Source organism: Ornithorhynchus anatinus, chromosome X1, assembly GCF_004115215.2.
Source record: "Ornithorhynchus anatinus isolate Pmale09 chromosome X1, mOrnAna1.pri.v4, whole genome shotgun sequence".
In the NCBI taxonomy this organism is placed as follows: domain Eukaryota; kingdom Metazoa; phylum Chordata; class Mammalia; order Monotremata; family Ornithorhynchidae; genus Ornithorhynchus; species Ornithorhynchus anatinus.
Window position 1 is genome coordinate 44,792,639 of NC_041749.1, and position 24,597 is coordinate 44,817,235.

Consider the following 24,597-nt stretch of genomic DNA (forward strand, 5'->3'; position numbering starts at 1 on the left):
GCTGTGCCTCAGTTCCTCATCTGTAAAATGGGGATTAAGACTGTGAGCTCTGTGAAAGAGGGATTGTGTCCAACCTATTATCTCATATGTACCCCGGCACCTAGTAAAACGCCTGGCACTTAGTAAGTGCTTAACAAATACCACAGTTATTATTAGAAAACTGAAACTGTCTTTGGGATTTGTCAGTTGTATTTGTTAAGTTCTCTTTGCCCAAGTACTATGCTAAGCACTAGGGTAGATATATGAGAATCAGGCCTAAATACAGTCCCTGTCCCACATAGGGCTTCTAGTCTAAAAGGGGAGGCAGAACAGGTATTAAATCCCTATTTTACCACTGAGGAAGCTGAGGCTCAGAGAAGTGAAGTGATTTGCCTAAGGTCACCCAACAGGCAGTGTGTAGAGCTGGGATTAAAACTCAGGCCCTCAGAGTCCCAGGCCCGTGCTCTCCTCCACTAGGCCACACTGCTTCTCTCCTTGTTGACGGGGAATTAATAGATTAAGGGAGAAGTAATGATGTCTGGACTATTTAGTTCTCAGCCCAGCTAGCATTTCCAAAGTGTTATTTCTGCCTTTGTCTCGAGGATCTGAATTGAGACAATTCTAAATCTGTGTCATTTTTTCTAATGTCCGTCGTTAGTCTAGGTGCCAGCTCCATGGAGTCGATCAGCTCTTCCCTCTCTGAACCTGGCTCCCATCCCTGCCCTTCCCAAGTTTCTGACTTTGGGCTGAAAAGAGTAGTAGTGTGGTCAAGTTAAAAGAACAATGGGCCTGGGAGTCAGAGGACCTGGGTTCTAATCTCAGCTCTGTTATTTGCCAGCTGAATGACCTCGGCAAGTCACTAACTCCTCTGTGCCTTAATGACCTTGGCAAGTCATATTAGCTCCTCTGTGCCTCAGCTTCCTCATCTGTAAAGGGGAATTCAATACCTGTTCTCCCCCTTACGCAGGTAGTGAGCTTCAGACAGAACAGAGAGCTTCTGGTGGATAGGGAATGTATCTGTTATTGTTGTGTTGGTATTCTCCCACATGCTTAGTACAGTGCTCTGCACACAGTAAGCACTCAATAAATGAGTGACTCTCCAACCTGATTATCTTGTACCTACCCCAAGGCTCAGTACAATGCTTGACACACAGTAAGAGCTCAACATGCCATTATTGCGTAAGGAAGGACCTTGAAAAATACAGCAGTTTTTGTGTGTCTGCCTCGTTAGATTGTAAATCTCTGGAGGGTGGGGCATCTGAGTCTTGGCTTGCATTTCATTCATTCAGCTGTTTTTTATTGAGTGCTGTGTGCAGAGCGCCGTAACTAAGCGCTTGGAAGGTACAATTCGGCAACCAATAGAGACAATCCCTACCCAACAGTGGGCTCACAGTCTAGAAGGGTGGAAGACGGACAACAGAACAAGTAGGGATCTATAACATCAATATAAATAAATAGAATTATAGATATTTACACATCATCTATAAAATAAATAGGATAATATGTACATATATACATAAGAACTGTGGGGCAGCGAGGAGGGTAGAGCAGAGGGAGGGAGTCGGGACGATGGGGAGGAGAGGAGGAGCAGAGGAAATGGGGGGCTCAGTCTGGGAGGGCCTCCTGGAGGAGGTGAGCTTTCAGTAGGGCTTTGAAGAGGGGAAGTGTGCTAGTTTGGTGGATGTGAGGAGGAGGGCATCCCAGGCCAGAGGAAGGGCATGTTTTATTCTTCCACGTACCGCCGCTGCCAGGTGCACAGCATGTACCACTGGTGATGATGAGGATGCCCCCCAAACTTCCCCGCCGCGGCTCAGGAGATAGTCATTCATTAATTTAAGAGTTCAGCAGCTAAGCGATTGGATTATACGAGGGAAATCTGATTTCCACTGTACAGTGGATCATTTTCCGTAGCAATGATAGTACTCATTAAGCACAGTGCAGAGCACTGAGCTAAGCACTGGGAGGATATTAGACATGGTCCCTGTCCCTCAGAGCCGATTAGTAATGAACGTTTTTTTCCTCTGTCACAGGACCTGATGGAATTTCTAAATCCAAATGGCAGCGACCTGTACACTGGTCCTGTTTTACACACCTTGGTGTCGCTTTTCTGCTAACTTGGCCCCGCACTTTAACTCTTTGCCCCGGGCGTTTCCGGCCCTTTATTTTCTGGCCCTGGATGCTTCTCAGCACAGCAGGTATTTATCGTTAATGACTTCCAAGTGGCCTCATTGTTGTCATCGCCGGGAAGGGCAACACCCCTGAGGGCAGAGCTAGAGGAATGAAGGGTTAAAAGTTGCAGCGGGAGGGATTTACGTCAGAAGGCCTTGGTAGGGATTGTTTAGTGCCTGTGCATTCTCCTCTGGAGGTCTGTAAGAAAGGATGGATCATCTCCTCATCTGGATGGTACCTGTATAATCTGCCTGAAGGCAGGGAGAGGAGCTCATTAGTTAAGGTCTCTTCCAGCCCTGGGATGCTGTGATGACTGGTTAGCAAGTTGGCAGGCAGCCTAGTCTGCCCACCAGTCAGCCGGATAAAAAAGTGTACTGCAATTAACGCCCGTGACGTTTTGAGAAGTCCCCACTAAATGAGCTTTCTGAACCCATATTTAGCTAGCTCTCCCCTTTGCTTCTCTCCTGTCATCATTTTTCTCCCAACACTTAAAAAAAAAAATCCAAACTTCACTTAATGTCCAGGTGATTTTTTTAGGCTCGTTAAATGAAGCATATTAATAATGATGGTATTTGTTAAGCGCTTACTATGTGCCGAGCACTGTTCTAAGTAATGGTGAAAAGAACCCATTTAGTAAATGATCCTGCTACCCCTTTATAATAGGGGCAGTATTTCAGTCTTCAGATCCTGACTAACTGGTCTCGTTAACTCCTTTCCAAAACTGGGCTTGCACAATTTGGAAAAATGACTTGGCCGTGTTGGCAGTTTTCCCTCCGAACTCGTTTCCCGTGTAATCTTGCATAGCGTTATTTATGCGTTATGAATTATTATGTACTTACTCATTCTTGCCTAATCATTGGTGTTTCCCCGGAGTCGTCCCGAGGCCCAGCGCAGGTCCATTTTTGCAGTTGATGGAATAGTGGTTCCATTACGAAATAGGTGTTCGTTAAATCTGTGGAGGACACCAAGTGTATTCATTCATTCATTCATTCATGTCATTCATTCATTCATTCATTCAGTTGTATTTATTGAGCACTTACTGTGTGCAGAGCACTGGTACTAAGCACTTGGGAGAGTAGGATACAACAGTTAAACAGACACATTCCCTGCGCACGACGAGCTTACAGTCTAGTGGGGGGAGACAGACATTAAATAAATTACAGATTTGAACATAAGGCACTGTGGGGGCTGGAACAGGGGATGAACAAAGGGAGCATGTCAAGGGCGATGCAGAAGGGAGTGGAGAAGAGGAAAGGGGGCCTCTTGGAGGAGATGTGCCCTCGAAAAGGCTTTGAAGTAGGGGAGAGTGATTGATTGTCAGTGTATATTGATTGGGTTGTCCTGGAGAGCCTGATAATAATAATAGTAAATGTTATAACTATTATACTACTAGTAAATGTACATTGCCAAGCAATGTATGAAACACTGGAGTAGATATGAGATAATCAGGTCGCAAGTGGGACTCGGAGTCTAAGCTGGGGGGAAGAACAGGTATTGAATTCCCAATTTGCCGATGAAGGAACTGTGGTACAGAGAAATTAAGTGACTTTCCCAAGGTCACACAGCAAGTACATAGCAGAACTGAGATTAGAACCTAGGTCCTCTGACTCCCTGATGCGTGTTCTTTACACTAGATCTTGTTGTTTTCCTGTGTAAGTAATCGTGGTATTTGGGAAGTGATTACTGTGTGTCAAGCACTGAACTAAGTGCTGGGGCGGATATAGGATAATCATGTCCCACATTAGGCTTACAGTTGTCTGTTTCATTATATTTGTTAAGCGCTACTCTGCGTCAAACACTATTCTAAGCACTAGGGTAGGTACAAGTTAATTAGGTCAGACAAAGTCCCTGGCCCAAATGGGGCACACAGTCTAAGTAGAAGGGACAACAGGTATTTAATCTCTATTTTACAGTTGAGGACACTAAGGCACAGAGAAGTGACTTGTCCAAGGTCACCCAGCAAGCACATTGACAGAGGCAGGAGTAGAATCCAGGTCCTCCAACTCCGAGGCCCATGTTCTTTTCTCCAGGCCACACTGCTTCTCACTGTTTAAGTAGGAAGAAGAACAGGTATTGAATTCCCATTTTACAATTGAAGGAACTGAGGCACAATAAAGTGAGTTTGCCCAGGGTCACACACAGCAGGCGAGTGGTGGAGCCGAGAGGAGAACCCAGATCCTGTGATTTCCCAGGTCCCTGCTCTTTCCACCGCCATGGGCATCATCCTTGATTTTGAGTCCCTTAGTCAGCCGTTTGCCAAATCCTGGCAGTTTTTCCTCCACAACATTTCTAAGATCCACCCCTTCCTCTCCATCCAAACGGCCACCCCACTGGTCCAGGTTCTCGTCATATACTGGCTTGACTGCTGCATCAAACTTCCCATCTCTCCCCGCCCCACTCCATACTTCTCTCAGTTTTCTTAAGATGCCATTCTGCCCTCAAAAACCTCAATAGTTTGGCCTTGTTTTCTCTACATCTGGCAGAAACTTCTGACCATTGACTTGAAGGCACTCAGTCTCCTCTCTCCTTCCTACTTATTCACTTTGCTCACACTACACCTTAGTTTTGCACCCCTGATTCCTCTCAAGATAGCCTATTTAACTGTGCCTCAGTCTTTCCTCTCCAGCCACCAACCTCTTGCTCACATCTACCCAATGCCTGGAACTCCCTCTCCTTTTCTATCAGCCAGTCGCAGCTAGGCCCTCCCCTTCTTCAAAACTTTTCTAAAATCATAACTCCAGTGGTCTTCCCTTGATTAATTTATCATCTTCCCAAATTTAGTCCCTCAACTTTCACTTGGACATTTCTGCGTCACCATTTAACTACTCAGAGTCTTGTGTCCACCCTAGTGCTTAATGCCGTGTTTGGCACATAGTAAGCGCTTAACATGCCATTAAAAAATGAACCCAAATCCCTTAGCATTCACATATGCAATCAGTCAGTGGTTTTTATTGAATGCTTACTGTGTGCGGAACACTATACACAGGGCATGAGAAAGTACAATATAATAAGAGTTGGTAGACATGAACTGTGCCCTCGAGGAGCTTATCTAGAGGAGGTGATAGATATTAATCCAAAAAGGGAAACGGCCGAGTGTAAAGGATATGTACCTGGTTCTGTGGGGCTGAAGATGGGGTGAATATCGAGTGCTTGAGGGGTACAGATCCAAATGCATAGGTGATACAGAGGGGACAGCAGGTGGGAAACATGAGGGCTTAGCCAGGGAAGACCGCTTAAAGGAGATGTAATTTTTAGGAGGGCTTTGAAGGTGGGGAGAGTGATGGTTTGTCAGTTATGGAGGAGTCGGGGGTTCCGGGCCAGAGGGAGGACACGTGCAAAGGGTCAGTGGTGTGACTGACGAGATCGAGGTACAGAGCAAAGTGTGCCAGTTGGGTCTTGGTAGTAATATGCATTTTCCATACCCTATTACTTAAGCATGAACTCTTGTACATTTTCCCTTTTCCTTCCTCCTCCTATCAGTAGTTTATTTTAATGTCCATCTCCCCTGCCAGATTGTGAAATCCTTGAAGACAGGAATCATTTCTACTGATTCCACTGTACTCTGCACCAAGTGCTTACTATAGTGCTCTGCCCATAGCAGGTCCTCAATAAATACTATTGATGCATTGAACATTAGCATCCGAGAAGGAACTAGTTTCCCTTATGCACCCGGAATTACATCTGCATCTTCCCAGTATTCTTTCTCAGGGCTTAGGACAGTATGTCACCCATTATCATTGCTTACTAAATGCTCTTGGTTCAGAGTATGGCAGTCGAGGGATTATCAGGAGTTAGCGTAGGCTGAGAAGAGAATACAGGACAAAACCCCAAAACTCAAATTCTAGTTGTGGATCTAACGCTAGATTGCTGACTGACCGGAGGCAAATTGTTTAACTTCTCTATTGCTCAGTTTCCCTGACCATAAAATGGGGATAACTGCCCCACCTTAGCTCACAGGGATGTAGTTGAGATAATTGACATTAAGTCCTGGGAGCGCTGCAGAAGAAAACTTGTTTATACATAAATTCAGGGCACTCTCCTAGTGGCTGACATGCCCAAAATGAGGTAAGGTGCTTCGTCTCTCCCTTTCTCTCTCTGGATATAATTAAGGAGTTCTCTCAGAGAGTGTAAGCTAAATCTCCTTTATTTTTCCTAGTCCTGCTCAGGTACTTACTAGAATACTTGTCCATTTCTTGCTCCACTGCTTAGATTTCCAATATTTTTGCATATAATTGATTTTTCCAGGGTTGGCAGCGCAGTGTTCTCTTGAATTTTGGTAAGTAGTAAGGTTCAGTTGGAAAGTTCTTAGTATAATGCTCTGCGCCTAGTAAGTGCTCAATAAATATCATTGATGGATTGATTGCTGGAGCTGGCTGCTGGGTTCATATTCATTCATTCAGTCATATTTATTGAGTGCTTACTGTGTGCAGAGCTCTGTTCTAAGCGCTTGGGAGTTTATAGTACAACAATAAACAGACACTCCCTGTGCACATCGAGCTTACAGTTTAGAGAGGGGAGCTAGACATCAATACAGATAAATAAATTAGAGATACGTACATAAGTTCATATGAGAGTTAACTCCCCAAATAAATCAGAAACCTGGAAGCCTTTCTTTTTCCTATAGATTTGTGATCAAGCAAGTATTTTGTATGTGCAAGTCACCATTTCTTAATCATTTTTTCCAATCCCTCCTTTTTACAGTTTGTCTACTAGGTTTGGTACTGTGGCTGTACCTAACATCCTACTCTTTCAAGGAGCCAAACCAATGGCCAGATTTAATCACACCGACCGAACACTCGAAACTCTGAAAGCCTTCATTTTTAATCAAACAGGTATGCAGGAATGATCTCCTCATTTGTCGCATTTTGCAGGTAGACCACGGTCTTCTCGAGATTTGGATCTCACCGAAAAGTGCATCGTACTTCCGAGGGCCTGAGGTTTCCGGGTGTCAGCCCCAACCTGCTAAATAACCCCTCAAGGGTTGGTGGTAGAAAAGCTTAAGCATTTCATTTAATGAGCCGGATTTTCCCCTCTTGTCGAACGAGACGGGACTTTCTGAATTCCAGAGAAGGGCTGAGGTTTAGGCGCCGTCTCCACTCCTCGGGCCTTTGTCCTGGGCCTTTACAAAGCCACCGTGAAGGGTCCTTTTGTGTGGTGTGTACTGTCATTTGGGGGCGGGGGGACTGGATGAGAGATTCTAGATCCCCGAGATTCTGCTGTCGCTGTCGTCTTTGGCATCTACCCGGTAGTCCTGTTAGAGAGTCCTGCTTCTAGTAAAGATTAGGAGGGAGGTTGTTTCTCCTCTCCTCTCCTCAGTGTCAAGAGTATGTCATCATACCCAGCCCCAATTCTTTTTATAGAGTTTTAGAGATCTTTACCTGCACTTGTCTAAAATTAAGTTTAACTAATTAAAATGAATTACTGGTAATTACGAAATGATCACTCATTTTTTCTGACATTTCCTCCCGGCATTCACGAGACAATCTAGTCCCTTATTCTGCTGCCACTGATTGTAAATCCATTTTGTCTGTCCATCTCCCTTGTTGTCGACAACCGTCCTTGGTCGACAACATACCCGAGGTTCCTGAAAGAGAGCCCCACCCCAGTATAATTACTACTCCAAGACTAAGTCGCTGGCTCAAGATGTCCAGAGCAATGCTGTTTACTGGATGTAGGCACACGTGACCCTCCCACTCTGGTGTATTGGCCAGTGGTCTCAAGCCCGAGGAATGGAGAGGAGCAAAGCAGTGTCCTTCAAGTGCCCCTTCTTTTGTCTCCAACACCCACACTCCTCCCCAGTTCTGCCCTCAAAGATGGGGCTGTCTCCGATGACACTTCTTGGGTAGTCTGGGGCATTCTTCCAGTATTCTGGGGGCGGCTTTCTGCACAGGCTGTAAGCTCCTTGAGGACAGGAAACGTGACTACCAACCCTATTGTGTTGTTGTTTTTATTATACAGTGCTCTCCCAAGCACTTAGTACAGTGCTTTACACACAGTAAACACTCAGTAAATACGATTTAATTGAATGGAACGTTTTGTTTTTCAGACAAGAGACTCAGACTTTTTTTGATCCTTTCTGAAAAAGGCCCCAGAGATTAAATCAAAAGGGACTTTCTAACTGAGGAAAAAATGAGTTTCTGAGTTAGCCCGCTGTGATTGAAATGCGTGTTCCTGAGTTGTTGAGAGAGTCTAAAGTGGAGACTAAACCAGCCTCTACCCACCTGAAATGGAAGACTCATGAGCTCTCCAGTATGGAAGTGCTTAGAGTACAAACGAGCTCTTTTTAAATTATAGTGGACATTTCCAAACCTAATGCTGAAAAGAGATGATCTTTTGCAATCCTAAGTGCATAAATGAAAGGAGTTGGTAGATTCATTTTTTATAGTAGCTCTATAATAAAATGATTGTCATAGTGAAAAAGATTCTCTTAAGAAAATACTCTGTTCTCCCAAAACTAAGCATCTTTTAGCTAGAACAATGTGAGGAAATCAGGGAATATCCTTCTGACAATGTGCAGCTGGCTGTGGTGACAGAAGCAGCAGTTGTGTATTTATCATCATCATAATAATTATGGTATTATGCACTTTTTATGTGTCAAGCACTGTTCTAAGGCACTGGGGTAGATACAAGATAATCAGGTTGCCCACGTGGGGCTCACTGTCTTAATCCCCATTTTACAGATGAGGTACTGCGTGGCATCGGGCAAAACCTGCGTGATTTAGGGCGAGTTTTCCAGAATGCGTGGTTCATTAAGAACATTACCTTCCATGTTATAGGGTAACTGAGCCTGAAGGTCATTTTCCTGATACCTTTACTAAAAGATGGTAGCTAATAACCATACTATTGTTTTAGCAGTAGACAATTCACTGGGTCATTCCACTTTGATGGGTAGAATGAAAAGTAGTTTTCTCTTAAGTGTATTTAACCTGTTGATTTTTCTTTCAGGAATAGAGGCCAAGAATGACGTGGTAGTGACAGAAGATGACCGAATAGGCCCTCTCCCCAGTACTTTAACAAAAAGTGTGGATTGGTTGCTGGTGTTTTCTCTGTTATTTTTAGTGAGTTTTATCATGTACGCTACTGTTCGGACGGAGAGCATTCGGTGGCTTATTCCAGGACAAGAGCAAGAACACCAGGAGTAAGGATGGACTGGAAAAAAACCATTATGCTTACATTTCAGGAGTTTGCACTGCAGTTCCATTTAATTTCCTTCACTGGGATGGGTTAGGGAGTGGGGTGGGGGCTTATAATTTATTTCAGATTAACAGGATCAAGCATTTTGTTCAGATGCTGGATGTATATGTCATCCATGGATTGTGTAAGCTAGTAATGGAGTAAACAGATGTGAAAAGATTCATTTGGTAGATGCGCTTTTTTTAATTTTATTACATGGATTTAAGCATTTTTAGGGGAGTAAAAATAATTCTTGATCAGTGAGCAAAAAATAAACATACTGTCCCTAGACTGTCTAAACTTCCAGAGGTTCAAAGTTTGTGATAATGCTAAAAATTCCTTAATTCCTTATGATTTAAAAATCTTTGGTCATCTCTAATCTTGGAATCTCTTTCAAATGCCACAATCCGTTAGGTGCCTTAAGGAAAGTGTTGCTTGTGGCATCACAGGTAGCAGCTGTTTTGTCTGTTGGCTTTTCTTCTGGGACAATGAAGTGTTATTGATATGACATATTTGATAATATAAATAATAAATAATTGATAAAAATATATTTGCCTTTACAATTTTTTTTTCCATGAAAGGAGGACCGGAGTGGAGCTTTGTTCGGGTAGTTACTTTAGTTGGATCAGGCCCAGTGGAATATTGGAGAGAGGATTTATTCAGTCGTATTTGAGTGCTTACTGTGTGCAGAGCACTGTACTGAGCTCTTGGAAAGTACAATTCAGCAAAAAAATTAGCGTTTTTAAGGTGTTGATTTTGGCCCCAGCTGTCCCAATGAGGCACCTCAACAACTGGACTTTGACCTCTGGCTGTAAAGTAACCTCGAAGTTTAAATTGAAGAATGTATTATTATCGATATTTAAAGCAGTAGGTAGAATTCCATTGCAGGTTAATTCCCTAGCATTGTATATCACATGTGAAAGGAAATGTATAGAATGAATACTGGAATAGTGCCTTTTAAATCAAATATTGTTAAAGCAATCCAGCTGTAAAATAGATCTGATGGAGTTAAGAGCGGGGTTAAGAGGAGCCACGTGTGAATGGCAGCCTTTGCTCCATAAGTAAACGTGTGGCAAAAAGCAAATACCATACCTTTGAAATACTGTGTCCTCTACACAGTGGGTGTTCAGTAAACACTACTGATCTGATGAAGGTGTGAATCACTGCATTAAAAGTGAAGGAAATGGGATGAACTGGATTTAATTGGCAGTGTGAGCATTAGTTGTGAATGACTGTAAATAGTACAGACCACTCTCCTAGGCGCTTCTGAGAGTAGCAAGGCAGTCAGGTATGCTCAAGGCACATCTCCTCCAGGAGGCCTCCCTTAAGCCCTCTTCCTTTTCTTCCATTCCTTCCGTGTGGCCTCGAGTTCACTGTGGGCAGGGAATGTGTCCGTTACACCGTACTCTCCCAAACGCCTAGTACCGTGCTCTGCACCCAGTAAGCGCTCAATAAGTACGATTGAACAAACGAATGCCTGCACACAGTAAATGTGCCCGAAATATGATCGACCGACTGCCTTGGGCAATTTAATCTTAGAGCCTCATTGACCGTGTCACCTGCAGTCCAGAGCTAGGGACTGACCCTCAAGGGGCTAGCTCCGTATTGTTTTTTTGTTGTTTTTAAGTGGTATCTGTTAAGTGCTTACTATATGCCAGGCACTGTCCTAAGAGCTGGGGAAGATACAGACTGTATCGGCTGTCTGTGGGCCGGGAACACGTCTGTTTATTGTTGTGCTGTCCTCTCCCCAGCGCTTAGTCCAGTGCCCTGCACATAGTAAGCACTCAACAGATCTGACCGAATGAACGAAAACGAGCTACAGCGAATGCACAGCCCACGTCCCACGTGGGAGTCCTGATTTTCATCCCCATTTTACAGACGAGGCGCCGAGGAAGGGAAGTGAGTTGGCCAAGGTGAGGCAGCGGACGGGTGCCGGGGTCGGAGCCCAGGCCGCCCGTCTCCCAGGCCCGCGCTCTCGGCGGGAGTTGGCCCTGCTTGGGGAATTAGTTGATAGCGTGGCTCAGTGGAAAGAGCCCGGGCTGGGGAGTCGGAGGTCGTGGGTTCGAATCCCGCCTCTGCCACCTGTCAGCTGCGTGACTGGGTGAGTCACTTCACTTCTCTTTGCCTCAGTTACCTCATCTGTAAAATGGGGATGAAGACAGCCTCACGTGGGACAACCTGATGACCCTGTAGCTACCCCAGCGTCTAGAAGAGTGCTCTGCACATAGTAAGCGCTTAGCAAATGCCAACATGATTATTGATGGGTCCGAGGCGTTGTGTGCAGGGGCGGGGGCGTGGGGCGCCCCGGGTGGGGAGGGGCGTGGGGCGCCCCGGGTGGGGAGGGGCGTGGGCCGGGGGCCAGCGGGTCCGGACCCTCCCGAGCCGCCGCCGCCGCCGCCGCCGCCGCCGCCGCCGCCCGAGGCAGCCTTCCTCAGCGGCCGGCAGGTGGGGCCGGTGAGCGAGGGGCCGTGGCGGCCCGCTGTCAATCAAACTGGTGGTCGTTGAAGGGCCGGCCCTCCGCGGGGCCTGCCGCCGGACCCCCGACCGGGACCCCGACCGGGACCCCGACCCGACCGGGCCGGCCCCGGCCGGGGAGGCAGCGGGGGCCGAGGGGAGGCCGGGCTCCGGGCTCCGCGCTCCGGGCTCCGGCAGAGCGGTGGCCGGCCCTGGGCGGGGCCTGGGGCGGGCCCGATGGCGGCGGCGGCGGCGGCGGCGGCGGCGACGGCGGCGACGGCGGCGTCGCGGGTGCGGCTGCTGGTGCGGGGCAGCGGGCGGGTCGGCGGGCTGCCGGCTTCCCCCTGCCGGCCCAGGAGCCTCTCGGTCATGGTGAGCCCAGGCCTCCCCTCGGCCCCGGGACAGGTGGGAGGGCGGCGGCGACCCCGAGAGACCACCCCCTCCCCTTGTCGTCATAGGGTGGGGAGAGATCATAAGCTTAATGACGGCGCTATTCGTTAAGCAGCGTGGCTCAGTGGAAGGAGCCCGGGCTTGGGAGTCGGAGGTCATGGATTCGAAGCCCCCTCTGCCACTTGTCAGCTGTGTGACTGTGGGCAAGTCACTGCACTTCCCTGGGCCTCAATGACCTCATCTGTTAAATGGGGATGAAGACTGGGAGCCTCACGAGGCTCATTACCTCATTACCCTGTATCTACCCCAGCAATTAGAACAGTGCTGTGCACGTAGTCAGCGTTAAATACCAACATTATTTATCATTATTATTATTATTATAATTAAGCGCTTACTTATGTGCCAAGCACCGCTCTCCGCGCCCAGGGCCGTGTTAGAGGAAAACGATCCCGGGGCCAGCGGGAAACACGGAGCGGAGAGTGGGGAGAGTCGAGGCAGGGAAGTCAGGGCGGAGGCTGCTTCAGGATTCAAGTCAGGGTGTGATAAGCTCCGGACCCCCTCTCCCCCGTCCCCGCCGAGAGACCTAACTCCCCCAGGCGGGGCCGGGGGTCGGGGCCCCGGGGTCGGGGCCCGCTGGGCCGCCGCACCTTCGGCGGCGAGCGCGGCCTCCTGCCGAGAGCCGGGGCCTGGGAGTCACAAGGTCAAGGCTTCTAATCCCGGCCCTGCCACACTTGTCCGCCGTGTGGCCTCGGCCAAGGCACTTCACTTCTCGGAGCCCCGCTCCCCTCATTCATTCACTCAGTCGTATTGATCGAACGCTTCCTGTGCGGAGAGCACTCCTCTAGACGCTTGGGAAGTACAATTCGGCCACAGGTAGGCACTCCCTGTCCACAGCGGACTCACGATCTAGAAGTAAAATCATCTGTAAAAGGGGTGCTGGAGGCTGTGAGCCCCATGTGGGACAGGGACTGTGTCCGACCTGATTTGCTTGGATCCACCCCAGCGCTTAGTACTTGGCAGGTAGTTGGCATTTAACAGATCTCACAATTAGTAGTAGTAGAGGGCAGGTTCCGGGGCACGGTGGACTGCCTGGCTTCAGGGGCGGGGGAGACCTGAACGGTTTCAGAGAAATAAAACCACACTGAAGAAAAGTTGAACCCCCACAGGGAAGCCGGAAGGTCAGGGAGTCTTAGGCCTTTACTGTCATACCGGACAGGTGGTTGCAGACAGGTGCTCCCAGAGACTTGCTGATTGCAAGCTTGCTTTTTTTAATGGTATCTGCTAAGCACTTCTATGCACCAGGCACTTTACTAAGCCCTGGGGCAGATAGAAGTGAAGCAGGTTGGGCCTGGTCCATGTGCCACATGGGGCTCGCAATCTTAGTCCCCATTTTACAGATGAAATAACTTAGGCGTAGAGAAGTTGAAATGACTTTCCCAAGATCACACAGCAGACTTTTTAACTCCTAGGCCCGTGCTCTATCTACTGGGCCTCGCCGCTTCTCCACCCAGAATTCTTTCCTCCCATGGCACTACTCTAACCTCCGAAAGGCCTTGCTGCATGGCCTAGGCGTTTAAGGATGCGAATTGATCAAGTCATAAGATGCCTGAAGTCAGGGACTTCTTTAATGTGCTCCCTGGGTGCCTAGAATAGGTGCGTGTGTGAGATGGGAGCTCAGTGAATACCTGTTGACTCGTGCTTGTGAATACCTGTTGACTCGTGCTTGCGGAATGGGATAGCGGTTCTGAGTTCTAAGGGTAATAATATTAGTTGTAGCATTTCCTAGGTGCTTACCGCATACTAAGTCTTGGGGTAGATTTAAGATAAATGAGGTTAGATACAGCACCTACCCCAAATGGGGCATAAGTGGAAGGGTGAGCGGGTATTTAATACCCATTTGAGAGATGAAGAAAGTGAGGCGTAGAGAAATGATGTGACTTGTCCAAGGTCACACAACAGGCAAGCGGCAGAGCCAGGATAAAAACCCAGGCCCTCTGACTCCCAGGCCTGTGCAGTTTCCACCTCACTGTGCAGTTCTTTCATCCTCTATTCTCCTCCTCGTTCTGGTTCCCGTTCCTCAGATTCATCACCCAAGCTCTCAAGTTCACAACACTTTCTCCAGTTGCCCTCTGAACTGGTGTTTTCCCAAAGAACCACCTTCCTGAAAAGGCCTCGAAGACAAAATGGAGAGTTCGAGTGCAATTATAATAATGGTGCTATTCATTCATTCACTCATTCATTCATTTAATTGTATTAAGTGCTTACTGTGTGCAAAGCGTTGTAGTAAGCACTTGGGAAAGAACAATACACCAATAAACAGTGACAATCATTCATTCGTTCAGTAGTATTTATTGAGCACTTACTATGTGCAGAGCACTGTACTAAGTGCTTGGAATGTACGAGTCGGCAACAGAGACAATCCCTGCCCATTGATGGGTTTACAGTCTAATTGAGGGAGACAGACAAAAACAATAGCAATAAATAGAGTCAAGGGGATGTACATCTCATTAACAAAATGAATGGAGTAATAAAAATATATACAAATGAGCAGATGAGCACAGTGCTGAAGGGAGGGGAAGGGAGAAGGGGAGGAGCAGAGGGAAGGGGGGGAAAGGGGACTTAGTTGAGGGGAGGCGAAGGGGGAAAGGAGAGGAACGGAGGGGGAGCAGAGGGAAAAGGGGAAGGCCAGCGTGGCTCAGTGGAAAGAGCATGGGCTTCGGAGTCAGAGGTCATGGGTTCGAATCCCGGCTCTGCCATTTGTCAGCTGTGTGACTATGGGCAAGTCACTTAACTTCTCTGTGCCTCAGTTACCTCATCTGTAAAATGGGGATTAACTGTGAGCCTCACGTGGGACAACCTGAAGACCCTGTATCTCCCCCAGCACTTAGAGCAGTGCTCTGTACATAGCGCTTAACAAATGCCAACATTATTAAGGCCTCTTGGGGGAGGTGAGCTCTCAGTAGGGCTTTGAAGAGGGGAAGAGAGTTTGGCAGAGGTGAGGAGGGAGGGCATTCCAGGACCGCGGGAGGACGTGGCCCAGGGGTCGACGGCGGGATAGGCGAGAACGGGGGACGGTGAGGAGGTGGGTGGCAGAGGAGCGGAGCGTGCGGGGTGGGCAGTAGAAAGAGAGAAGGGAGGAGAGGTAGGAGGGGGCAATGTGATGGAGAGCCTTGAAGCCTAGAATGAGAAGTTTTTGTTTCGTGTGGAGGTTGATAGGCAACCACTGGAGGTTTTTAAGGAGGGAAGTGACATGCCCAGAACGTTTCTGCAGGAAGATGAGCCGGGCAGCGGAATGAAGAATAGACTGGAGCGGGGAGAGACAGGAGGAAGGAAGATCAGAGAGAAGGCTGACACAATAATCCAGCCGGGATATTGTGACAATCCCTGCACACAGTGAGCTCACCCTCTAGAGTCTTTTGCTATTCAGAAGGTTTTCCCCGAGTTTGGCCAAATTTCATCTGGTGCTAAATTGGCACGGAAACCCAACATGAAATAGGAATTTTTCATTAAGAATTGACAGTAGATGATGGATTATTTAATAATAATAATGATGGCATTTGTTAAGCACTTACTATGTGCAAAGCACTGTTCTAAGCACTAGCGTAGATATAAGGTAACTGGGGTGACTCATGTTGAGCTCACAGGCTTCATCTCCATTTTACAGATGAGGGAACTGAGGCCCAGAGTAGTTAAGTGACTTGCCCAAAGTTACACAGGTGACAAGTGGTGGGGCTGGGATTAGAACCCACGACCTCAGACTCCCAAACCTGTGCTCTTTCCATTAAGCCACACTGCTTCTCAGTAATGGTCATTATTATATATTATAAATTACTTCGACTAATGTCTGTCTCCCCCTCTAGACTAGAAGTTCATTCTGGGCAGTGAACATCTGCCAACTCTGTTGAAGCATTCTCTCCCAAGCGCTCAGCACAGAGGTCTGCACACAGCAAGCTCTCAGTAAATACCATTGATGCAGTGTGGCTCAGTGGCAAGAGCCCGAGCTAGGGAATCAGAGGTCGTGAGTTCTAATCCCGGCTCCGCCACTTATCGGCCATGTGACTATGGGCAAGTCACTTAACTTCTCTGGGCCTCGGTTCCCACATCTGTAAAATGGAGATTAAGACTGTGAACCCCAGGCGGGACAACATCATTACCTCGAATCTACCCCAGCGCTCAGTACAGAGCTCGGCACGTAGTACGCACTTAACCGATACCCTTGTTATTACAGCGTGGCTTGTGGCTCAATGGAAAGAGGGAGTCAGAGGTCATGGGTTTGAATCCCGGCTCTGCCACTTGTCAGCTGTGTGACAAGTCACTTAACCTCTCTGGACCTCAGTTCCCTCATCTGTAAAATGGCGATTATTAATTCAATAGCATTTATTGAGCGCTTACTATGTGCAGAGCACCGTACTAAGTGCTTGGAATGTACAAATCGGCAACAGATAGAGACAGCTCCTGCCCTTTGACGGGCTTACAGTCTAATCGGGGGAGACAGACAGACAAGAACAATGGCAATAAATAGAGTCAAGGGGAAGAACATCTCATGAAAACAATAGCAAACAGAATCAGGGTGATGTACATCTCATTAAACAAAATAAAGAGGGTGATGAAGATATATACAGTTGAGCAGACGAGTACAGTGCTGAGGGGATGGGACGGGAGAGGGGGAGGAGCAGAGGGAAAGCGGGGAGAAGAGGGTTTAGCTGTGGAGAGGTGAAGAGGGGGGTAGAGGGAGCAGAGGGAAAAGGGGGGAGCTCAGTCTGGGAAGGCCTCTTGGAGGAGGTGAGCTTTAAGTAGGGATTTAAGAGGGGAAGAGAGTTTGGCGGAGGTGAGGAGGGAGGGCATTCCAGGACTGTGGGAGGACGTGGCCCAGGGGTTGACAGTGGGATAGGCGAGACCGAGGGACGGTGAGGAGGTGGGCAGTAGAAAGAGAGAAGGGAGGAGAGGTAGGAAGGGGCAAGGTGATGGAGAGCCTCGAAGCCTAGAATGAGAAGTTTTTGTTTTGTGCGGAGGTTGATAGGCAACCACTGGAGGTTTTTAAGAATGGGAGTGACATGCCCCGAGCGTTTCTGCAGGAAGATGAGCCGGGCAGCGGAGTGAAGAATAGACTGGAGCTGGGAGAGGGAGGAGGAAAGGAGATCAGAGAGAAGGCCGACACAGTAATCTAGCCTGGATATTACGAGAGCCTGTAGCAGTAAGGTAGCCGTTTGGGTGGAGAGGAAAGGGTGGATGTTGGCGATATTATAAAGGTGAGACCGGCAGGTCTTGGTAACGGATCGGATGTGTGGGGTGAATGAGAGAGACGAGTCAAAGATGACACCGAGGTTGCGGGCCTGAGAGACGGGAAGGATGGTCATACCATCCACAGTGATGGGGAAGTCTGGGAGTGGACCGGGCTTGGGAGGGAAGATGAGGAGCCTCACGTGGGACAACCCGATTACCCTGTTTCTACCCCAGCGCTTAGAACAGTGCTCTGCACATAGTAAGCGCTTAACAAATACCAACATTATTATTATTGTTACGATGATGAGGTCGACCTGATGTAGTGTCTACATGCGGGATTGCTATCAAGTGCGTTCACTGATTTGGTGTGGTGTTCTTTGATTATTTTTTGAGCCATTAATTTGGAGATGCCGACTTAATGGGCCAGTGTACTGTTTGGGTTGTTGCCTGCCAAGCGGTTCCGCGGAGCCTCCGTGCTCCATTCCTGCTGTGGAAGTGACTTTAAAGGCGTTTGGGCGGGCACAGCTTGGGTGGGGAGCACCATCTAGTGGCAAAAGGCAACTTTGACGTGCCCTGTGCCCTGTGGGTACCCGACTGACAACCGAAACCTTCGGTCAACAACCAAAACCTTCGATCGTGCAGATCCTCCTCCTCACACCGTGGACTCAAGAAGCCTCTGGCAGATGCTAGCTGACAGGCCACCGTCACCCACATCGGGCTATCTCCCCCCTCCCCCAGCCACCACCCACTAATGCTAACAAGTGTCCAGTGGAAAATACGTTTAGCGATATCTAGCAATTGTACTCTCCCAAGCGCTTAGTACAGTGCTTTGCCCACAGTCAGCACTCAATAACCATCGAATGGATGAATTGGAGGCTCTCCTTATAAAGCCGTTGCTCATCCGGTGTGCGGAGGCGTCGTGCTAGTTAGCGGGGGCCTGTGATCAAATTCTAACTCTAGGGTTGCCTCTCCTGTGCTTGGAGACCTCAGTCAAATTACCGCTTATTCTCTGCACTGCGCTTTCTCAAGCCCTACGTATTTCCTTGTATTCTCTCCGGCGCTTAGTACAGTGCCTTGCACATAGTAAGTGCTCAACGTATACTGTAATCGCCATCATCAAGGGAAGCGGCGTGACCTAGTGGAAAGAGCGCTGGCCTGGATGGCCGAGGGACCTGCATTCTCATCCTAGCTCCACCACTGTGTGGCCGTGGGCAAGTTGCTTAACCGCTCCATGCTTCAGTTTCCTCATCTGTAAAATATGAATTCAAAACCTGTCCTCCCTCCCACTACACTGTGAGCTCCCATGTGTGACAGGGACTCCGTCCAACCTGATCATCTCGTATCTCCCCCCTTGTTTAGCGAAGCGGTTAGCATATAGTAAGCGCTGAACAGATACCGTCATTATCAAGCTTAAATGTGCCGGAGCGCTATTGTGAGGGATAGTTTGTAAAATTGTTTAATTCGGATCTTCTCCCCTATGAGGGGAGAGGCTAGGCAGCTGAGCTGCACACAGGAGTGTAGTCTTAAATTCAGGGGAGAGGGTAATCTCCTTTGGCCCCAGCACAGTCGATCAGTTGATCGAGAATATTGATAGAACGACTTCTTTGTGCAGAGCTCGGGGTAGAAGAAATGATCCTTGCCCTCAAAGTGCTTACAGTCACAAGGGGGAGAAAGACAGAAGATGATTGGCAGATGGAAAAAAGAGAACAGAAAGATGAATAGGTGAATAAATAAATGCTTAAATAGTAGAGTACATATACCGATGATAATTGTGGCATTTAAGTGCTTCTTATATGCCAAAGCACTGTCCTAAATGCTGGGGTAGGTATAGGATAATCAGGTTGGAAACAACCTCTCTTTCACATGGGGCTCACAGAGTAAGTAGGAGGGAGAACATGTATTGAATTCCCATTTTACAGGTGAGGAAACTGAGGCACAGAGAAAAAAAATTACCGCATTTGTTAAGCACTTAGTATGTGCTGAGCCCTGTTTTAAGCGCTGGGGTAGATGCAGGGTAAGTGATACAGAGAAGTGAAGGGACTTGCTCTAGGTCACACAGCAGGCAAGTGTAGAGAAGTAGCACGGTGTAGTGGCTAGAGCCCGGGCCTGGAAGTCAGAAAGTCATGGGGTCTAATTCCGCTCCGCTCCGCCAAATGTCTGCTGGGTGACCTTGGACAAGACACTTCACTTCTCTAGGCCTCAGTTACCTCTTCTTTAAAATGGGGATTAAGAGTGTGAGCCCAATGTAGGACAAGGACTGTGTCCCACCTAACTTGTATCTATTCCAGTGCTTAGAACAGTGCTTGGCACATAGTAAATGCTAAACAAGCACCGTAATTATTACTATTATAATTATTATTAAGTGGTGGAGCTGGATTTAGAGCCCAGTTCCTTTAACTCCCAGGCCCGTGCTCTTTCCAATAGGCCATCCCTGCTTCACAACTGAACAATTAGCTATGAGTGCAAAAATGCTGAGGTGGTAGTTGAAAGGATAATAATAATAGTAATAGTGCAATTTGTTAAATGCTTACTATGTATCATGCACTGTACTAAGCACTGGGGTGGATCCAAGCAAATCAGGTTGAACCCCAGGTGGGGTTCACAGTCTCAATCCCCATTTTCTAGATGAGGTAACTGAGGCCCAGATAAGTGACTTGTCCAAAATCACACAGCAGACAAGTGACTGAGCTGGGATTAGAACCCAGGACCTTCTGACTTCCAGGCCCATGGTCTAGCCACTACGTCATGCTGCTTCTCAGATGTGATCTGGAGAGGAGAAAATCAGGGAAGGCCTCCTGGAGGAGATGGAACTTCAGAAGGGATTTGCAGCTGGGGAGGCCTGAGCTCTGGCTGATTGGAGAGGGACAGGAGTTCAAGGCATGATGCAGAGGGTGAGCAAGAGTTACAGGCACCGTTCAGGGGCGAGCTAGGATCAGAGGTCATGAGCTCCTGGGGATTTTGTCATAAGCAGAAGCAGAAAAACAGCGTGGCTTAGTGGCTAGAGCCCAGATCTGGGAGTCAGAAGGACCCGAGTTCTAATCCTGGTTCCGCCACTTGTCTGCTTTGTGATCTTGGGCAAGTCACTTCACTTCTCTGTGCCTCAGTTACCTCATCTGTAGAATGAGGATGAAGACCGTGAGCCCCATGTGGGACCGGGACTGTTTCCAACCTGATTACCTTGTATCTAGCCCAGGGCTTCATAGAGTGCCTGGCACATAGTAAGCGCTTAACAAATACCATAAAAAGAAAAAAAACCAAGAAGCAGGGCTACTTTTGCTCGGCTTCAGTGGGACCCAAACAGGTGGGTCCAGGCGGCTGACACCTAAGGAGTGACTCCGTGCCTTAAGTAGAAGCCCCCCCGGACTGCAGGCGGGGAAGAGTAAAGGGAGAGGCAGAGGTGAATCGCTTTCACCTCCAGTGTTCCGGAAGGAACGTTGTGATGCCCTCGGGAGAGCTGACGACCAGAACCGTGCTCATTGTAAAGTGCTTTACAGTATGTTGAATGTTATATAAACACTTCTTACCACTGCAGCTCTGTCACTGTTGTGTATGGCTAGAGTTGACTTGGTTTCTTTTTCGAGTATGAACTTCTAAAGGATTCCCAGTTGATTTAGCTGTTTCATCTGCTCCCTGTTCGGGGTTATTTTAAAGTTTGTTGGCTCCTTGCGTTAAATTTCTCGAGTCCCTCTATAATAATAGTGTTGGTATTTGTTAAGTGCTTACTATGTGCCGAGCACTGTTCTAAGCGCTGGGGTGGATACAAGGTAATCAGGTTGTCCCACATAGGGCTCACAGTCTTCATCCCCATTTTACAGATGAGGTAACTGAGGCACAGGGAAGTTAAGTGACTTGCCCTAGGTCACACAGCTGACAAGCGGCGGAGCCAGGATTAGAACCCATGACCTCTGACACCCAAGCCACTCTCCACTGAGCCACACTGCAACGACACCAGCTGGGGTTATGTGGGACCTTTGGCCTTTGAGGTTTGGTAGTTTTTGCGAACATCCATTTTAAGTGCCTGGTTATCAGGAGTGTTTTTTTCATTCCCTTTTTAATGACCACACTCTGTTCTGTGCAGTCTCAACCAAGTGTCTGCTTCAGGATATGAACCCGTGGCGTATCAAATAAAAGAATCAGTCGATCAGTTGAATTTATTGAGCACTTACTGTATGCAGAGCATTGTACTAAACACTTAGGAGAGTACAGTTAAACAGAGTTAGTAGACACACTCCCTGCCCACAACGAGTTTACGGTCCAGAGGGGAATATCACTTTGGTCGATGGGACATTTGGGTAAGCAGGATAGATTGCAGCAAATAAAGCAAAATAATCCCATTTCACAAGCAGGCGTGCTTCAGAGATGTAAACGAGGTAATTAGAGTCTTTTTGTGTTTTAACTCATTAATTCTTGCTGTTGTGCAAGGTATTGGTATGCTATACATTTGGATGATTGTTTTCAGTGGACCCCTGTTAAGCTTCAAATTATTGAGTTTATTCTTTGTTTTAATAGTCTGCAGAGGCCCATTGGTTAACACCAGAGGAAAGGAATCAAGTTTTACTCGATCTCAAAGCTTCGGGATGGAATGAATTAAGCGAGAGAGATGCCATATACAAAGAGTTCTGTTTCAAAAATTTTAATCAGGTAAACGACACATTGCCGTGGGTATACATTTTCATCGGGTGTTTGGTACGATAAACACTGCTGATATTGCTGGCTCATGTTCGTCATTTAATTGCTTAGTGTGTGTACTGAAGTCATATTTTCCACCAAAGACCTATCAGTGCAGTTTCTTGGTTATCGCTTTAGGCTTTTTGCTAAAAGGTCCAAGAATTGGGAACAAACATGCCAAAAAGATGGTTTCATCACGTAAATTGGCCGTTCTCATCTCCTCCACCACTGACTTCAAACTCCTGCCTGGAACTCCCTCCCCATTCACATCCCCAACCCCAAGGCCCTTCTGAAATAAGAATAATAATAATAATAATGATGGCATTTGTTAAGTGCTTACTATGTGCCAAGCACTCTTCTAAGCGCTGGGGTAGGTACAAGGTAAGTAGGTTGTCCTACGTGGGGCTCACAGACTTAATCCCCATTTTACAGATGAGGCAACTGAGGCCCAGAGAAGTTAAGTGACTTGCCCAAAATCACACAACTGATCACACCTCAGTTCAAGCAATTGGGACGTACATTCATCGCTTCATCATTCTATTACTTCTTCCTATCTGTGATTTGGTTTAGTGTCAGTCTCCCCTGCGAGATTGTAAACTCCTTGAAGGTTCATCCATTCATTCAATAGTATTTATTGAGTGCTTACTATGTGCAGAGCACTGTACTAAGCGCTTGGAAGGTTGTCTCCTGTTCCCATTGTAGCAGCTAAACCCGTCCTGTGCACACCGCAGCCACTCAATCAATGCCACCGATTGGTTGATCGATCATCCTCCTTCCCTAGAGCCACTTAAAATGTTCCAAAAGAGGTGCCGGTGTCCTTAGTGGAGTGAATGCTCGATGACAGCTGCTACGAAAGACGAGGCCAGATAGGGTTAAACTTCTACTTGCTAACTCTGATTGATTGCTATGAACATCAGAATGGGTATACTCGCCCCTCTCCCGTAGGGATAGCAAATTGCCATTTCAGTTCTCGCTTGCAGCCTGAGGTCTTTTCAGCGTGAGCCAAATTTCTTTAGGCGTTAGCCTGTCAAACGCTCTAATCTACTTTGAAATTTAGGAAGTCAAGAGAGCTGCCTTTTTCCTACTGGCATTCTTTCAAAAGAGAACATTCAAGCCTAGTGTGAAATGTTTGCTATGTTCCTGCCCTATCAGGTTCCTCCGGAGATTGTCCCTTCAAGAAATTCGGAATGGTTTCAGTGCAGAAGTCAGATACATACAAGAGGACACCCATATTCTTTTGAGAAGCGGCTCTGTTTTTTATTGTCCTCAGCCATTAAACCCAGTGTGACTGGGTTTAATTCAGTTTGTTGACCATTGACTAAACTGATCCTGTTGGGACTTGAACACTCGGGTCAGCAAGCAGCCTCAACCCTTCTGACTTTCACCAGTGTGAAGGCCCTCCCGGGATCTAACCCCTCGATCCCCTCTCCTCCAGACGCGTTTTCAGCCCTGGGGGAAAAGTGTGAAGTGAGGTGATTTCTTTTTTTCTCCTTCTAGATTCTGAGCTCTTTGTGGGCAAGGATCATATCTACCAATTCTATTTGTACTGTACTTTACCAAGTGCTTAGTTCAGTGCTTTGCACACAGTAAGCACTCAATAAATGCCATCGATTGATTCTTTGATTGTGTTTACTCACCCCCACAGGGCCATGAGGCTGAATTTACTTTTTTTCTTTTAACCCGAAGTCTTATTTCGGGACGCGGTCAGTGGGATTTAGACAGTGGACGGAACCCGTATCATCCCGCCGTTTTACTTCATTTGAGGGGGATGGTGTGTGTCCAGAAGATCAGAGTGGGGCCCAGGCTACACACCGAAGTTACTCTAATTTCCTCACCTTGAAGCTTGCCCTTGGGGTCTCATCTGGCTGTCTCCTGACTTGCAGAGGGATGACTAATTCTGGGGTTCTCCCAGGCTGCTCTCAATGGTAGCAGGTTGACTAAGAAGAGTTCAGGGAGATATGAGGGTTCCGCTTAAAGCTGTACCTGGAAAGGCCTCGGGTGACGGACAGTTGGCTAAACCTCATAATCCGCCCCCTTATGAACTGATAGCTACTGACTCTCCCCAGGCTGGCCCCTGGCTTTTCGGTCACCATGGTGTTGTAGTCATGGTGGGTTTGGATTACAGCGGGAGAAGTCGCTCTCCCTCTTGCTTGGCAGGGTACGACCCGAGGGTTTGGAGCGTACAGGTCTGCATTGTACTCTGGGAAAGGCAGAGACCACAATACTCCTCCGAAAAGCAAAACCCGGCGATCAGATGACATAATAATTAGCAACCAGCAGTACCGTGACAGTACTGACAAACCGAGTTCACACACCCGAGGTGATCCGTCCCTAAAGGGGTGTGGTTGACATTCGCAAATAAATTTGATTCTCTGGTCAAATAGACTCAGGAGGAAGTGAAGCGCTCCAAAGTTACTTTTGAGTTGAGGTTGTCATATAAACCTGCTCTGGTATATATCTTTCTCCGAAAGTTTGGCAACTTCAGGAAGAGGATGTTAAAGGGAAAAAGAAAATAACTACTGGATGAAAATTATGGGTGTG

The 24,597-nt window shown here is 47.5% G+C and overlaps 2 protein-coding genes across 4 annotated transcripts in view; both read left to right on the top strand.

Moving 5' to 3' along the window:
• LOC114806484 (thioredoxin domain-containing protein 15-like) overlaps window positions 1–9,869 on the top strand; it is a 15,756-nt gene extending 5,887 nt beyond the window's left edge. The window contains 4 exon segments of the mRNA XM_029051069.1: window positions 1,972–2,045; window positions 2,047–2,174; window positions 6,850–6,980; window positions 9,094–9,869. Of these exon segments, the coding sequence (XP_028906902.1) occupies window positions 1,972–2,045; window positions 2,047–2,174; window positions 6,850–6,980; window positions 9,094–9,290 (530 nt within the window). The 3' untranslated portion in view covers window positions 9,291–9,869.
• A 2,186-nt stretch (window positions 9,870–12,055) lies between these two features.
• PCBD2 (pterin-4 alpha-carbinolamine dehydratase 2) overlaps window positions 12,056–24,597 on the top strand; it is a 47,227-nt gene continuing 34,685 nt past the window's right edge. The window contains exons 1-2 of one of the 3 annotated variants that reach the window (XM_029049755.2): window positions 12,056–12,147; window positions 21,898–22,029. In XM_029049755.2, the coding sequence (XP_028905588.1) occupies window positions 12,145–12,147; window positions 21,898–22,029 (135 nt within the window). In that variant the 5' untranslated portion in view covers window positions 12,056–12,144. The remainder of the gene's footprint in view (window positions 12,148–21,897; window positions 22,030–24,597) is intronic. The other 2 variants (XM_029049757.2, XM_029049756.1) reach the window with 2 other exon arrangements.